The sequence below is a fragment of the Austrofundulus limnaeus genome, unplaced genomic scaffold (assembly GCF_001266775.1).
Source record: "Austrofundulus limnaeus strain Quisiro unplaced genomic scaffold, Austrofundulus_limnaeus-1.0 Scaffold206, whole genome shotgun sequence".
Lineage (NCBI taxonomy): Eukaryota > Metazoa > Chordata > Actinopteri > Cyprinodontiformes > Rivulidae > Austrofundulus > Austrofundulus limnaeus.
In genome coordinates this window covers 371,598-387,625 of record NW_013952608.1, presented here as the reverse complement: position 1 = coordinate 387,625, position 16,028 = coordinate 371,598, and the positions used below count along the sequence as shown (strand labels likewise).

The 16,028-nt window shown below is 38.5% G+C and overlaps 1 protein-coding gene across 2 annotated transcripts in view; it reads right to left on the bottom strand.

Annotated features, from left to right (window-relative positions):
• Nucleotides 1-3,836: 3,836 nt before the first annotated feature.
• The window catches only part of rab2a (RAB2A, member RAS oncogene family), a 28,993-nt gene continuing 16,801 nt past the window's right edge, over nt 3,837-16,028 (bottom strand). For both annotated transcript variants that reach the window (XM_014018957.1, XM_014018956.1), the window contains 3 exons: nt 15,206-15,317; nt 10,219-10,287; nt 3,837-6,367 (listed from right to left, as the gene is read on the bottom strand). In XM_014018957.1, coding sequence (XP_013874411.1) covers nt 6,272-6,367; nt 10,219-10,287; nt 15,206-15,317 — 277 coding nt within the window. In that variant the 3' untranslated portion in view covers nt 3,837-6,271. The remainder of the gene's footprint in view (nt 6,368-10,218; nt 10,288-15,205; nt 15,318-16,028) is intronic.

Here is a 16,028-nt window from a genome sequence, read left to right as displayed (position 1 = left end):
CCCTGACACAATTTGTAATTTGCTTATCATGACAATCGGGCCTTAGGACACACACACTCTCTCTCTCTCTCTCTCTCTCTCTCTCCCCCTCACGTAGTTGCTGTGCATGTCCTAACTCTCAGATCTCTTTGTCTACTTTTATACTTCCTCCTTTCTGAAAAGTACAACACATTTCATGAGAACTTCCTAACATTGTTACATAATTTGTACATTAGATTCAGATAAACTATAGAGAACATTTTGTTATAACATAAGGTAAAAAAAAAAAAACAGGCTAATGAAGCTTTTATGTTGTGCCAAATGTTTACAAATGGTGAGAGGTCTGGACTTTGGGCAGGTCAGCTCAGCACCTGGACTCTCTGTAATGAAGCCATGCTTGTAATGAATGCAAGAAGCAGTTTAACAACTGAAAAGTTTCTGTCTGGATGGGAGCGTGTGTTGTCGTAAAACATATATGTTTTAAAACATTAACAATGCCTTTCCAGATGTGTAAGCTGCACTAATGTACCCCCATACTGACAGAGAGGCAGGGTTTTGCTGGTCAAAGGCCAAATGGTCCCTCCACTTTTTAGCATGGTGGGTGGAGGTGGTGTCAAATAAAATTACAATGAAATAAAAATTTGTAGCTAATTTGGCTGAAGCTGAGTGAAACCAACCCCTCCCAAAAAATGAACCACAGAAAAATAAAATTCTAATATTCTGAGTGGTTAGTGCTTCGTTTGTGCACTTGAAATTGTCGTTTGTGCTGCTATGGTTTTTTTTATATATTAAAGGTTTTTTGTGAGGGTCATTCAGTGGTCGCCATCGCTCCAAAATGAACCAAAAATGAACCAAACTAGTCAACTTTTGTTGTGCTTTGTTTGAACAGGTTTGTGCCATCGAAACGACTGTTTGTGCTGCTATAATTTATTAGATATTATACGTTATAATTTCAGACGATCACATGTCTGTGACTTCGTAAACAATTCAGGCCAAGTCACGTGATTGTCCGAAATTATAACGTGTGATATCTAATAAATTATAGCAGCACAAACAGCCGTTTCAACGGCACAAACCTGCTCAAACAAAGCACAACAAAAGTCGACTAGTTTGGTTCATTTTTGGTTCATTTTGGAGCGATGGTGACCACTGAATGACCCTTACAAACATTCTTTAATATATAAAAAACCATAGCAGCACAAACGATAATTTCAAGTGCACAAACGCGCACAAACGATGCACTAACCACTCATCCAATTTGCCTTTTGGGAGGAGTCAGCTTCACTTTGGTGGGAATGACTTCCAGCTGCAACCGCATCAAATTTTAGCTCTGTATCTGTCGAACTGATGGACTAAGCTGTATAGCAGCCATCTTGAATAGGGATGACTCCAAAAGTTAAGAGTTGTACATCCATTTGTTATTTTCAGAAAGTTTTGTTTAAATTCATTCAATGCTTCATGGGATATTCGTCTGACAGGGTTTTCAATTAAACAGAATTTTGTTTTTTTGCAAAGTGTTTTCATCAGAATATACTGTAAGTATTGAGGGTCAGTCTCAACTATCACCTCAAATTTTAGCACACCATTTGTAAAAACTGACTGAAATATACCCAGTTGTGGGTTTTCTAAAGTCAGTGGCTGTGGCAGCCACCCTGAATCCGGTCGACTCCAAAAGTTCATCAGTTGTAGACCTTCATCCAAACATCTCTTCCAGGTTTCATCAAAATTAGTTCAGTGGTTCAAAAGATATGTTGAGTTTAAACACATGCAGAAAAAAAATGTTATCATATTGGGCAATATTAATACTCTGGGTTTATTTTAACTTGCATCTTAGCCCACTGTTAAGTAAAGGCATATTTTCTTAGTTTAGGTAAAACATACATTTTAGAATAGGTTAAAGGTCACCTTTGCAGAAAGACCACCATCTGTTGAGAAAGAAATTATGTCTGCATTGTTCATATCATCTATCCATTTTCTGCACCCACCTTTGTCCTGTTCAGGGTCGCTTGAGCTGCAAGAGGTGGGGTACGAGTCCATCAGAGGGTCCCAACACAAGGACACACACAATACTTTGTTCTGCCTGTAAGTGAGAACATGCAGACTAAAAGCTGCAGCTTCTGGTTTGTAAATGATAAAATATGTGCATGAATTGCACTCGTGGTGTAGTGGTTAGCAGTGTTACCTCACACCCTGTTTCAGTTCAGAACCAATAGTTTGTGTGTGGAGTCGGCTTGTTCTCATCATGCTGAGTACTGTCACATCCTGCTGCAGTCCAAAAGGTTGACTGGTGGTCTCAAAGTGATCTCTGGAGTAACTGTGTATAATTATGTGGCTCTAATAGTACATTTCACTTCATCTTGTCATCCTTTAGTACATGACAAAAAAAAAACACCACTTTTTGAGGATGCTTTTTCAGTTAATTTTGTACAAAATAAATGAAGAAAGCTTATTAAATCTCAGCTCTAGACTGGTTAGACTCGTTATGATTGAATCTTGTTTTCCTTTTAGCCACTCTCCCGTAAAGCTCTGATTGTTGAAGAATCTGAGCAACATTTGTAGCTCAAGTCTCTTCCATCTCACCTGCTGAAGCTCGTAGCTCCTTCAGAGTGATCACAGGTGTCTTTGACACTATTCTGTTTGTGAGGACAGCTCGCTCTTTGAAGATCCACACACATTTCCCTTCCATTTCTTGGATTTAACAGAACTACGGTGGATGTTTAGGGCCCTAGAACTCCTTTTGTATCCATCCCAACTTGTACTTTTGAATGTGGTGTCACCTTAAAGCAAGTACATATCTATGCAATTACTTTTTTTTAATGGTAATGCTCCATAGACTTGATTTCACTTTGACATTGGAGTTTTTTTTTTTTTCAAAAAGGCCAACATTTTTATTGACTTTGAATCATTACAACAATAAAAGCATAAACATTTATAAATACTTAAGTATTAACATGTTTTATGTGTTTATTGTATTGTTTGCATTATGTCAAGAACTTTTATGCTGTTAAAATAATGACCGACTAATCCTGGGCATGGTCAGTCCAAAAGTTTAATCAGCTCCCAGACTGATACTCGGCAGCATCAGGAGAACGTTCAGTTGTGAAAACAGCAACAAACTAAACAGTTACGTGCAAAAATGTGGAAGTGTTATATCCTCTAACGTGGCATTCTCTCACATCTGTGTGGCATTTTTAAGAAATATTTATTAGACTGAAAGGCTGAAGGGATCATTATTTAACTAGTATCTGCACTTTCTTCATACTGTGTTCTGGGACTGTTGTCACAGCTCAAATGGTAACTATTTTCACCAGATTTTATCCCTTTTAGGAGCTGTACACAACATGTAAGTTATTGTTCAAAATCTTTCAAGAGAACATTGACTTTAAATTTCTGAACTGTCCCTGTCAATGGGCTTAAACTGCAGCAACATTTGGCTGCTTATGAGCAGATCTACACAATGAATCAGTTTGTAGGAGTCATCAGTTTGCTTTGAATCTATAGCAGAACTTCAGCCAACTTGAACTGCTGCGAATGAGCGCTCATGCATCAAGGCTGAGCCATGCGAGCCTTCCAGRACAACATACGTGTTTCAAAATGTTTCATTCATCAAGCAATCTCTCTGACCAACCCTCATCAGGGAAATATACTCTCAATGACGACTGAAGGTCAAACAGCACATTTCCAGGAGTCCCTTTTTCATCTCATTTTAATGACTGAATTAGGGAGCTAAACAGTGCAAGAAATGGGTATTTTAAAAAAATCTGGACAGAAAATAAAACAGCAGCTTTCTTTTCTTTTTTCCTTTTAGGGACTATATGTCCACATAACCATCAAGTTGACATGTTTAGAGTTTAGAATGTTTTATTATAGTTTATTGTGATAGCATTTTCATTTTTTTCTCTCTTTTTTTTAAAGGTTTTATTTTTTCCAAAGAACAAACACAGCAATAAACGTTGAGGGCAAGGAGGAGAGGCAGGGAGAGGAGGAGCGAAGAGGGCCACATAGATAAAGATAGACAGGTAGGAGAGATAGATGCATCAGGTTTGGCTTGGTCCTCCTCTGAGTTCACATACACACACTTACATGTTGGTTTACAAAGGATAATTATGCTCAGATTAAGATTAATAACTGATTGAATATATTGAAGAATAAAAAAAAACTGCCATGAAACCCAAAAGTTACAGTCAGCCTGGAGAGAAAACACAGCTTGGTTAGATAGACAAGAAAAATATGTATACATCATCTACACATGCATACATACATTGTATGCAAAGTTGCGTATGTATATTTGGAGGGGACCAGAAAAAAAAAAACAACAAAAACGATTTAGATTCGTTTCAAATGCCCCAATTTGTGCACAAAAATCAAACAAGAAAATAATCTTTAAATGTGCATCTAGACAAGTGATATATCGCCAAGGAGTTCATTAGTGGTGAAACTTTTATCTGCAAATAAAGGGTCACTGGTTTCTGCAGACATCCAGGTGTCTCAGGAAGGTGGGCGTTAAGGCAGACAGCTGATTTCAGGGCAGACCATAAGGGCTTACTTGACGTTTCGCTCACCTTCATTTGTTTTGTTGATAAAACACAAGTAAACACAATAACTTGGCATTAAAAAGAAGCAGGTACAGAGCTATTGCTGCTACACAGTTTGAGAAAATAAAGTGTGGGGGGGATGCAAGTAAACCGTTAGCAGTAAAATCATTACATCTGAGATTTTAAAGCAAAATAAACATGGCAGCAGTGAATCGAAGTGAATCGAGCTCCAAAACGGCAGATGAAGAACGCGTGCCGGCTAATTCAGGGTGGAAATCTTAGCTTGCTTAAAAAGGGGAGATGCTTTGACATTTTCAGTCAGAGTCAAAGTCTCCCACCAGGGACACTCAATACCTCTGCTCGGTCCTGTTAACAGCCTGTTATCATTCATACTTGTCATTTAAAAGAAAGGGCACCACCAACCCGAATGTACCAGGGCGGCCGAGTTCCTTTGGGTTTAAATGGGAGATTGTTCAAAATGCTAAAAAGCTGTTTCAGGCTCAGAGAACAGCTCTCTCAGCTCCTGGTTAAGACTTCAATAGACCATGACAACATGCCACGCTTCATGTTAAACAGCCAACATAGCTAGCTACACAAACCTAAAGAGCCATATATACACAGAAATGCACCTGATAAATATATTGAAAAGAAAATAAACAAAACAATTTCTAATTCATACATTTCTTTAACTTCATAATGGCAGCCATCACTCCACAACCCCTCGTTCAACCTTCCTGCTCATGTTCTGTTGTTTCATAAGGATCTATTTTCACACGCAACAGTTTAGTCTTTTCTCTACCCAGGCTTAAAAAAAAACCCTTTTTAATCCACAACCAGTTTTTAGTGTTTATGAAATACAAAATATCTGTGAGCTGGAAACAAAGGGCACGCTGGAAAACACAAAATAAGTTGGGAAAAAATGGACAAAAGTGACATGATTTGCATGTTTTTATGAACAAATAATACAGAGTGACTTGAATGCCTCCCATAGCTCACAAACTGACATCCTGGAATACATGTATCATCTCTATACGCACACTATACACACAGGCACAGCATGAAAACTGACTCAGCATGTAGAAACACGCCTGACTAGCAACGCTGCCTTTAACAAAAACAAAACAAAACATACAGATGTGTGTATAGACACAACACGGTGCCTGGTTTATTCCATACAGTTAGCCGTTAAAAGGGTTTCATTTCTAAACTCCTGCTCTGAATCAGTCTAAATAAAGTCAGCCCACCGCTGCCAGTTCATAGCTTCTGTGACTTTAAGGTACTGCGATACACCGACAAAATCCCTGCGACTCTAAAGGGCATGTGTAAATCAAACGGCTGAAAGAAAATCCAATTTCCACAAGTGCGTCTGTTTTTTTTTGTTTGTTTTTCTTTTTATGAAAAGCTTAAAATCTTTCTCTAACCAAAACAAACAGGTGAACAATCAAAAAAAAAAAAAACAACCTTTTGAATTAAATCTACAGGTGAAGCTGACTCGGTCCTCATAAGACTGTAAGAAATCATGCTGACTCATAGGGATGTTGACCCCTCCCCCCTTTCCCCAGACCCATGGGGATGCTTCAAGACACTCAGGACACAGAGATGGATGGATGAAAGAATGGAGCGGCAGAGAGAGGTTAAACTGTTAGTGGGCCTGGACAGTTCTGTAGAAACGCAACAAAGGGTTGGAGAGGGCAGGGAGGAGGAAGGGTTAGGGCTGGAGGAAGAGGAGGAGGAGGAGGAGAGGGTGGTCTGGGGCTTCAGCAGCAGCCCCCTCCAGCATGTTGGCCTCCCTGGCTACTGGACAGTGTGGAATTGGTGGTAGGATGCTGGGGTCCAATCTTAATACCATTAGCCTGCATGGAGACAGACACACAAGGATAAACAGCTGTGAGTCAGTTTAACACAACACACACACAACCTGGACAACATAATGTGAGAGTAATGTCAACTTCTGCTTTTGCTTCCTCATGTCCTCAAAGCTTTAAAGAAGAACTTTAACAATAAAATATAAACAAACCTCCTTTCAGTTCAACGTTTTACAAACCAGATCTAAATACTACATGAATTGGTCCTGATCAAGTCTGAAAATACAACAAACACAACCGTTAAGTGCACCAAAGTTTTGTGGTTTGCTGACGTGAAGCCTTCACAGGCTGCTATGCTAAGAAAAGAGCTAAACCTTGAGCTCTACAGGCTTCAGTCAGCTTTTTTAATATTTAAGTTGATGACAGTAGAATTGGAGAAAAAGACTGAACAAGTCAGACTTGTTTGGAAAGATTCTAGATCTTGTCTCTAAAAACAAAGTGAGTGCACAAATTAGGTTTGCAAAGTTGCATCTGAACAAAACACAAGACTTCTGAAACATGGTTCTTATGACTGATTAAAACAAAGTAAGAAATGTTTGAACACAGAACAGCACATTTAATAATAACCATATACAAGAAATGGCAGAATGTAAACAAGTTGTACTTGTACACGCACACACTCTAAATACTAAATTTAAAATGTACTGCAATGCAAAACTCTGAGTGGGCATTAAATTGGAAAACTAATAATAAAAGTGCTTTTTAATATATTTTACCTGTAATATGAAGGTGCTATCGGGCTTCAGGTAAATTGCCCTGCAACTTCCAGCACTTTAAAAAGTGATGTTTATTGTAGTCAGTTGTTTTTATGACTAGATTTTAAAGCAGCACATTTTAACCATCACAGCTACAAACTAAGAAAAGAATCTAATAAACTTAGCACAAAAACTAATGAGATTTGTGTTTGCTTGAATATTTCTTTGCTGGAACAATGCTTCTTGGCAATAAATCTTATACTGGGGGGAAGCCTGTTAAATGGTGCCACATTTGTAAGGAACATGCATGTGTGGGATGAGCAGTAGAGCTCAGTATGTGGGTTGTGCACATGAAAAAATTGCCAAATCTCTGTCAAACAACTTATTTTGCTGTTGCTATTGAATATGTATGCCAATTGTTTTGAGCTTCTGGTACACCCAGGTGCTGCCGATCAGGTGCCTGGTAAAAGATTTATTACCAACAAGCATTGTTACAGCAAATAAATAGTCTAACACAAAAGTCATTGCTATTTGATGTAAGTTAAGATGGGGTTTAGAGAATACAAATTGTAAATATTACATTCATATATAGAACTTGCTGACCTTGCTCTCATTGACCATTAAAAGCATTTTCACACTGCAGGTTTTTTTCCTCTTACACACAATTTAATAATCTCTTCTGGTCAATAAATTCTTATAGCTACACAATGCTAAGCTACTCTGTGCCACAAAAACATTTCATCTGCTGCTTGTTCAGTTTTTATTTATGCAGTCCAAACCTTTTAACCCTTTCTACTTGTGCACCGCTTTCCATTGCTCAAAATTACACTTTCACTCTCGGATTATTGTAACAAAGAAAATGTTAATTACATGATGAGTCAACAGATATAAATGTGTAAATTATAATCACAAACTGAATAAAATACATTAGAAAGACTGTTTTAATGCTTTCATGGTGAGATTAGAAGTGCAGGGTGCCTACGGGGGGTTTCTATTAGATCACATCACAGAAGAAGCAACAGGTGCTGCTGCGCTGCACAAAGGCAAAGGAAACACCAGCAGCAGCACTCAAGGACACTGGGATGAAAAAAAAGGAAAAAAGGAGAAACTGAGAAGGAGGCAGGCAGGTGGGTGGGTGGTAGGGAGACACTTTCATCTCTCTGAGCTGTAGTGTTCACTCAGCCTCTGTGTTTCATCATCTCTGTGTGCCTCAGCCCTGCTCGTGCTCTCCCTCTGTATATATTTATCTCCTCAGAGTAACTCCCCTCCTACACTCAGTAGCAGTGGTGCCTCTGGGAAACACTGTACGCCTTTAAATCACATTTATTGAGCTAAGGCCATGTGTGTGTGTGCGTGTGAGAGAGGATGTGTGTTTTCTCGTAGTGGCTGCCAACATTTCTGCTGGGGCTTCCCTTTCTCTCCCTGAGCCAGTCAGCTGATGTGGTTTGGCTGGCCGGCCTGCCTTCACTTTGTCTGACTGTTACTAATAACAAAAACACCAAGCGGCTGGCTGGATGGCTGGCTCTCCTTCATGCCGTCTGCCCAACACCTGGGTTTGCTGGATGTTAGGGCCAGATGCAGTTGAAACCAGATGTGGATATTCACACTGCTATGGGTGCAACGAGACACAGATTTCACAAGACGGGCAGAGACAAGAGCCGGGGTTCATGAGAACGAGACCAAATTTGAAGAATATTTTTAAAGAAAAGATGTTTTAGCCACAAACTCCACTGACTGGCCTCATTCCTGTCTGATTTCTCGCAGGTTTTATTCAGACCTTAGAACTGTGAGACGTTTGAAGTCAGTGCATCCAGCTCATTTACACACTGAGCTAAAATTAAAAACCCAATAAGGCCAACATTTATACCTAATATTTATTTACAGCGTTATTATTTTTGCTTCATTTTTCGGATTTCTTTTAAGGGCAGCTCAGATGCGTTCACATCTACCTGTGAGGTTTAGTTTTGCATTCATATTAGGGCTGCCATGATTAGTCGACTAGTCAACGACTAATCGACTATTAAAATAGTCGATGACTAATTTAATAATCGATCAGTCGTTTTTATTTTTGTTTTGTTTTTTTACTTTGTTTTTTCCTCCAAACTGCTTTGACACCTTCCACTGCCACATCTGCCTTTCTGTCCTTGACACACATGCACAGTAGTGGTAACTGGGGTAGGCCGTGGACGTCACAAGACATTATACAGACAGGCTCTGGTATCATGGCTACCTGGCAACAGAGCTGAAAAGTGCGGGATCTTTTTAAGAAAATGAAAGAGAAACCTGTGCAATATCTGCAAGGCAGAACTTGTCTTCCACAGCAATTATTTTTAGTTAGCATATAGCTAAAATCTAACCATGGTTATATAATAGCAGCTGCATTCTGGCATGATAAGCTGTATGTTTTATATTCAGTTAAAGTATGATCCGATTAGTCAACTAATTGAAAAAAATAATCAATGATTAGTCGACTATAAAAATTATCGTTTGTGGCAGCCCTAGTTCATATAGGAGTAAATATTATTGGCTGTATGCTGATGCATGCTCACGCAGTCATGTAAGCATCTCAACACACTGTTAAGTCTCTAGCCAGCAGTAAGCTCTGTTTTAGGGTTTGTCAGTTTTCCAGTGCTGGTAATCAGATTGACACTTTAACTTATTGGACAACTTGATTTTCCAGCCCGGACTCCTGCTCCATAAATGGAAATTTGGCTGACGGGATCGCGAACCCACCGACTGGCCTGACAGGCAGCTTACAGGCCGACTGGCTGAGTGAGTGAGTGTTTGTTTTCTTGCTGAATGACCGAGACCTTGTGAGATGTGAGGAATTTATGAGCTGGCAAGACGCCAAGAGAGTGAGACAGAAAAGAGACGGAGTGAAGAGTGTAAGTGGGAAATAGAGCAGAGGATAAGAGGAACGCAGGGAGTTTTGCTTGGCTGGAGCCAAAGGAAGCAGAGAGGAGGGTTTTATTCCCTGCCTCTCTCTTCTGAGGATAGAGCATTATAAACCACACACGCTGCTGGAAACTCACACGGAGGAGAACGAAGGGAAAAGAGAGGAGAACAAAGACTGGAACGGAAAAAAAAAGTGCAGAAAGGTTTAAAGAAGAAGAAAAGAAAACCTAAGAGTTCAGAGTGTCTCACCTCATTGTTGATATCAAACACTCCTTCCTGGATCTTCTCATAGATCTCCTTGGCTGTGTTGATGAAAGCCTGACATGGAGACAGGAAGTGAGAAAGATAAAGATAAAGAACTGATCCATACTTAGCATAGACTCCTATAAATGAGCTAGGTTTATTGCTGTGACAGTGTTTTTCAGAAACCAGTTTCACGTCATTAAAACAGAAAAGAAACAAAAACAGAATTTGACCGTACAGCTGTCTGACCTTTCATTTCTCCATTCTGACTCCTAAAGCAACAACTGGTTACAACAGACTTTAAAAATAACCTTACAGAAACATTAAAACTTGTTATCACCAGAAATACTGTTTCTGGTTTTTATTAGAAGTTGTAAAAAAGACAGAAAGTTTGGATTTCTTTGTTAAATGTTTTGCAAAAGTGTAAACCACAAGTAAAACACACAAAAATCAAGTTAGTGTTGGAACAGGAAATAAAAATTTACAAATAACATCTAAAAAGGGACAAAAAAAAACCATAATGTGATCATGGTCTTGTGAGCAAAAAGCTAACATTGAGCCATCCAGTTCCATGTAAAAAGAAATCAGCAGCTTTGCTTGTATAATTACATAAAAAAATTTAATAAAATGTGAAAAATAGGTGAAAAGTACACATTACATACACCTGCACATTAATGAATGCAAACAAGTAATCTAAATGTAAATACAGCATGAAATGTGTGTAGCTGTATTCATCAGAAAAATAGAGGCTTATTTAATGCTTTCCAGTTAAGATTATTTTAATAAAAGGCGAATCACAAAAGGATCAACACAAGATTTTATACAGTAATACAATAAAAATAATGTTCATTTTCTGTGAAGCTCAAGACATGGTCCTGCCTGTTTGGTATCAGATGAACAAAATTTTTTTTATAGTACAAACATTAAATTAAAACTGTAATTTCTTTTGAAGTGAAGTGTTAGAACCTTTGGGTGGACATTAGTTTCTCAGTTTTTGTATCACTAGCTTGTCAGATTTAGCGAAACAATATATAAAATACAAGTTCAGGAAAACTTGGGCAAACGGCACATTACATTAAGAAAGAGTCAGAACGTGTGTGAAGTTCTACTGGTCTTTAATAAATATTTAAACATTATCCATCATTGGTTTTCAAACTATAACATTCTAGTACAAACATGGACTGCTTCAACTCGTTTCAGACACAAACACCACTTAAAGCTCGTCAAGGTTAATTCTCTTTTGAGAAGTCGCCCAGGTATACTAAAGTCTCAAAAATATTCTTTTGGAGGGGTTTTAGAGTACACTGCTAAAATGCTGTTTTGATTAGTTTTTAAGAGCTTAAGATGTTCACAGTTTTATGTTGTAGAACTCCTGAAAATACTATTTAAGCTTTATTAGGGTTCTTAGAAGGTAATGTGACAAATCGACTGGAGACTGTTAGAGAATATCATTGATTTCAAAAGAATCACAATAAATATCTAAACACCATCTGTTTTTCTTCTTTATACAGTTTTATAACAATGAAAAGGAGAAAAGACGATTAAATAAAGTGGAATTAGGGTCCTCGAGTGGCTGACCTATGACTATAGTATTGATGTTTTTGTCTCCAGACAGACTTACAGGTTGTGTTTGAAAGAGCTAAACTGAGGAGCAACGATTGGAATAAAGAATTTGACATCATCCAACACTCTGAAATCTGTGGACCAACAAGTACTTTTCAGAACACATACATAAGCAATTATATGCAAATATAAGATTTCTCCACCCAAGAAAACGTGTTCAGAAGCTGAAAATATGTCCTGAACTTCTGTCTGACACCCTGTCAAAAATAGACTGAGCCCAGGGGTGCTCTCTAGTGCACTGTCCTGTTCACTTCTGTCCTCTTTCTTTTCCTCTACACATCACTGCACCCTTCACTTCTTTCTTTTTCTTAAACTTAGCTGATGGATTTTAAGATATTTGTAGAGATGAACAGAGGAAGGAAAACCGAGGGATGAAGAAGAGAAAAGGAACATGAGAAGCAGAGGAAAAACATGGAAAGAAAAATACTACGGAGTAGCATCAAAACAAATGGAGAGAAATGGAAAGAACATTAAACTAAAACACAAAAAAATATGGTAAAATAAAACAAGCAGTGAGCAGGAGTGGAAGATAAGATTCCAGTGATGAGACGATGAAAACATGCTTACAGAATCTCTCTGTCTGTCTCTAAAGACCATCCCATCAACCCCAGTGTCCACCCACAGACCCTGACGACAAACCCTGTACACCGATTGGCTGCTGGATGTCGCTGAGGGAAGGTGGGGTGGAGGTTATGAATATGTATGAACTTTAACTGGTTGATATACTGCTAGAAGACGGAAGGGAGATGATGGGGGAAGGAGAGAGGAAGAAATGAATGGAAGAGGGCAGGAAGACATTTTGGACTGGGGGGAGAGATGATGAGTGGAAGGGGGAGGCGGAGGAGGAGACGTAAAGAGCAAATGATGGACGTCAAGGGATGAGGAGGGATGGAGTGAGAAGAGATGAAGGGAAGGGAGGAGACGAGTGGTATCAGGAGGATTCAGAGGACACTAATGAGACAAATTAATCATACGACACACACATACACACACCCCTCCCCCTCATCTTAACCCTAAAAAAAGTGCTCTTCAACAGTGGTGTGTGTCTAAATGTTTGCAAGATATAGGCTAGGCAAGAAAAGGTTGGGGTTTTAAAAAAAAATTACAAATCTATGTAAACACACACACACACACACACACACACACACACACACNCACACACACACACACACACACACACACACACACACACACACACACACACACACACACACACACACACACACACACGCGTGAGTACAGTGCCTTTGGGCGGCATGCTGTGCTGTGTAGGATGAGATTATTTATGTGATTGGATAAGTGAGAACGGGGTCCCAGAGGACCATACCGCGCATTCATTGCAACAACAGCAGGGGTGTGCCGATGTGTGGGGGCGGAGCCCGGCTCTTCAGCGCGCTCGCTGCGGTTCATGGTGCTAATGTGAACCTGGCAAGGTAGGGCTCCGTCACTGTCATCCAAGGTGCAACACCTCAACAAGGAGATTTACTACAAGTGTAACAAACCTACCGGAGAAACACCTCAGGCTGCGCCGTTTTCTAATTATTCAGGACAGGCTTTTTTTTTTACTGGAACTATTAAGACAGGTAGGATGAAGATGGATTTAATACTCTGGATAGCTGTGAGAAATCAGACACATAAAAAGGAACTGAATGAACTAAAGCACATATTTGCCTACAAAATAAAGGTTTTGAAACATTACAGAATTTTTTAAGTTAAGTTGTGAATGTTTACTTTCAGATGGTTCAGAGTGTCCTTGGGATCCCAGAGACACCTCATCCATGTGACCCGGCCGTATGTTTTATGCATGAGGTGTGCAACAGAGTCACGATGGGATCTCAGTGTAGATATTTTATAGAACGCTGACACTGGTATTCTAACATTGTCAAAATAAAACATGCTAATATGCTAAGAGCTTGATGTTTAATATCAGCACAATAAGGTTGCATTAAATATGGAAACTTTATTGTAAATGCAGCATTGTTGTGCATCATATTAAAACTGCAATGAATCACAGACTCAAACTGTGTGCCAGTAATATGTTTGGTAATATGGATGTCATTGAAGTCTTGTGAGCATTGTGTGATATCATCACCATATTCAACAATTATATTAATCACTAATTTGATGCAGCCATACATTTAGTTATGGATGCAATCATTTTACTAAAACATATAAAGTTGGCCTGAAGAAAAAAAATCTCAATTTTCTAATGATGTTCTCTACAGCAGCGGTTCCCAAAGTTGGGGTTGGGACCCAAAGTGGGGTCCTGAAACATCAAGGTGGGGTCCTGAAAATATTTTCTAAATTAATTACATTTTTGCCTTAGTTGCCTAAAATGTATAAATGTAGAATAATAAATACTGTTACTATGCCCATGTTTAGTTGACCTGATACAAATGTTTATCATCCAAAAATAGTTGTGGGCACAGGTCTCTGCTACTGTTATTTTGTGGGTCAAAAGCTGAAAAGTTTGGGAACCGCTGCACTTCAGAAATCAATTTAAAAGGGCAATAAAATAATTGGTGATGTAATATTTTCCCTTTAATTATTACAAATACACAAAATAAGTATAAATAAATATTTATATTTGTGTAGCCTTTGTTTTTAGGGCTATTAACAAAGTTTGTGTACTCAGACCAGTAATATTTGGGGTCACAAGTTTTTGCAATGAATATTTTGTGGGTCAGAAGATAAAAAGTTTGGGAACCACTGCTCTACAGCACCGATGTAATGAACCAAACATCTGAATAAACTAAGAGCCAAAATCAAATCTTGCCATCCATAAATCATCACAATCCTTAGAGGCATTTTGTTATTTAAATACGTATTTTATGACTAAACCAAAGAAGTCTTTCTACTCTTGCTAATGTTTGAATTCACACTGCAGGTCTTGATGATCAATTCCATTTTTTTTTTGTTTTTGCTCTGATCTGATTTTCGGCATAGTCATTCATGTCATGTTCAGACCGACATAAAAAAATCTGATATCTGTTGATTATTGGCAAAAAATCAATAATAAAAATCATTTGTGACACTTTTGCCTGCAGTGTGAATGTAGCGTGTTTCAGATAAATAACGTTCAAATTCAAACAGGCAGCACCAACAACTGCGGTCAAACAGATGATGGCTGTGAAATTCAGCTGTAACTGGAGATGTATTTGTCTTTGCCAGTTAAAAAAAAAGATTTTTTTTGCATTTGTGTTGACCTGCAAGCAGTGGCCTAGACAAGTGGTGTTTACTGTAGTTTGAATCTCAGGTTTAGGTAAGCTGTTAGCTTTAATCAAATCATCAAGGCATCAAATCAAATCCTAGTTGTTAGTGTGTGTGTGTGTGTGTGTGTGTGTGTGTGTGTGAGAGAGAGAGAGATTACCTCCTCTACATTAGAGGCAGTCTTGGCAGAGGTCTCCATAAATATGAGGCCATGTTCTCTTGCAAACGCTTCACCTTCCTCTTTCTTCACCTCTCTCCTCGACTCCAAGTCACTGAAACAAACACAGACACACAAACGGACAATTTAGGAAAATAACATGACCAAGTAAATTAGAACACACACCCCAATCATAATCACACGTTTAAGACTTATGGGTAAGAATGGTGACATTTTAGTAACTTAACATTTAACAATTAGAGGTAACAGTTTGATTTTCAAGATTTTGTTTTGCTTAATGTGTGTATTCGCCACAACAACACAATATAGTGTGTCTACTGGTTTGGTTATAAAACCTCAGGTACAGAATGAGTCATGTGACGCAAAAAGCAGAAGTACTACTATCAATTCAACCAAATATAAACATTTAATCCAATAAATGCCATACTGTTTATTCCAAAACTGTTTAGTGAGAACAGTATTTGAACAAATCCTGTATTTACAGTGGGATGCAAAGGTTTGGGCACCCTTGCTAATTTTCCTGATTTACCTTTATAAATCATTGATCGTTTGGATAAAAAGAACTCAGTAAAATATATCAAATAGGGGACAAACACAGTGGTATTTGAGAAGTGAAATGAAGTTTATATGATTTACAGAAAGTGTGCAATAAATGGTTAAACAAAATTAGGCAGGTGCATAAATTTGGGCACCAAAAAAAACCCTTAACTCAATATTTAGTAGCTCCTCCTTTCACAGAAATAACATCCTCTAAACACTTCCTACAGCTTCTAATGAGAGTCTGGATTGTGGCTGAAGGTATTTT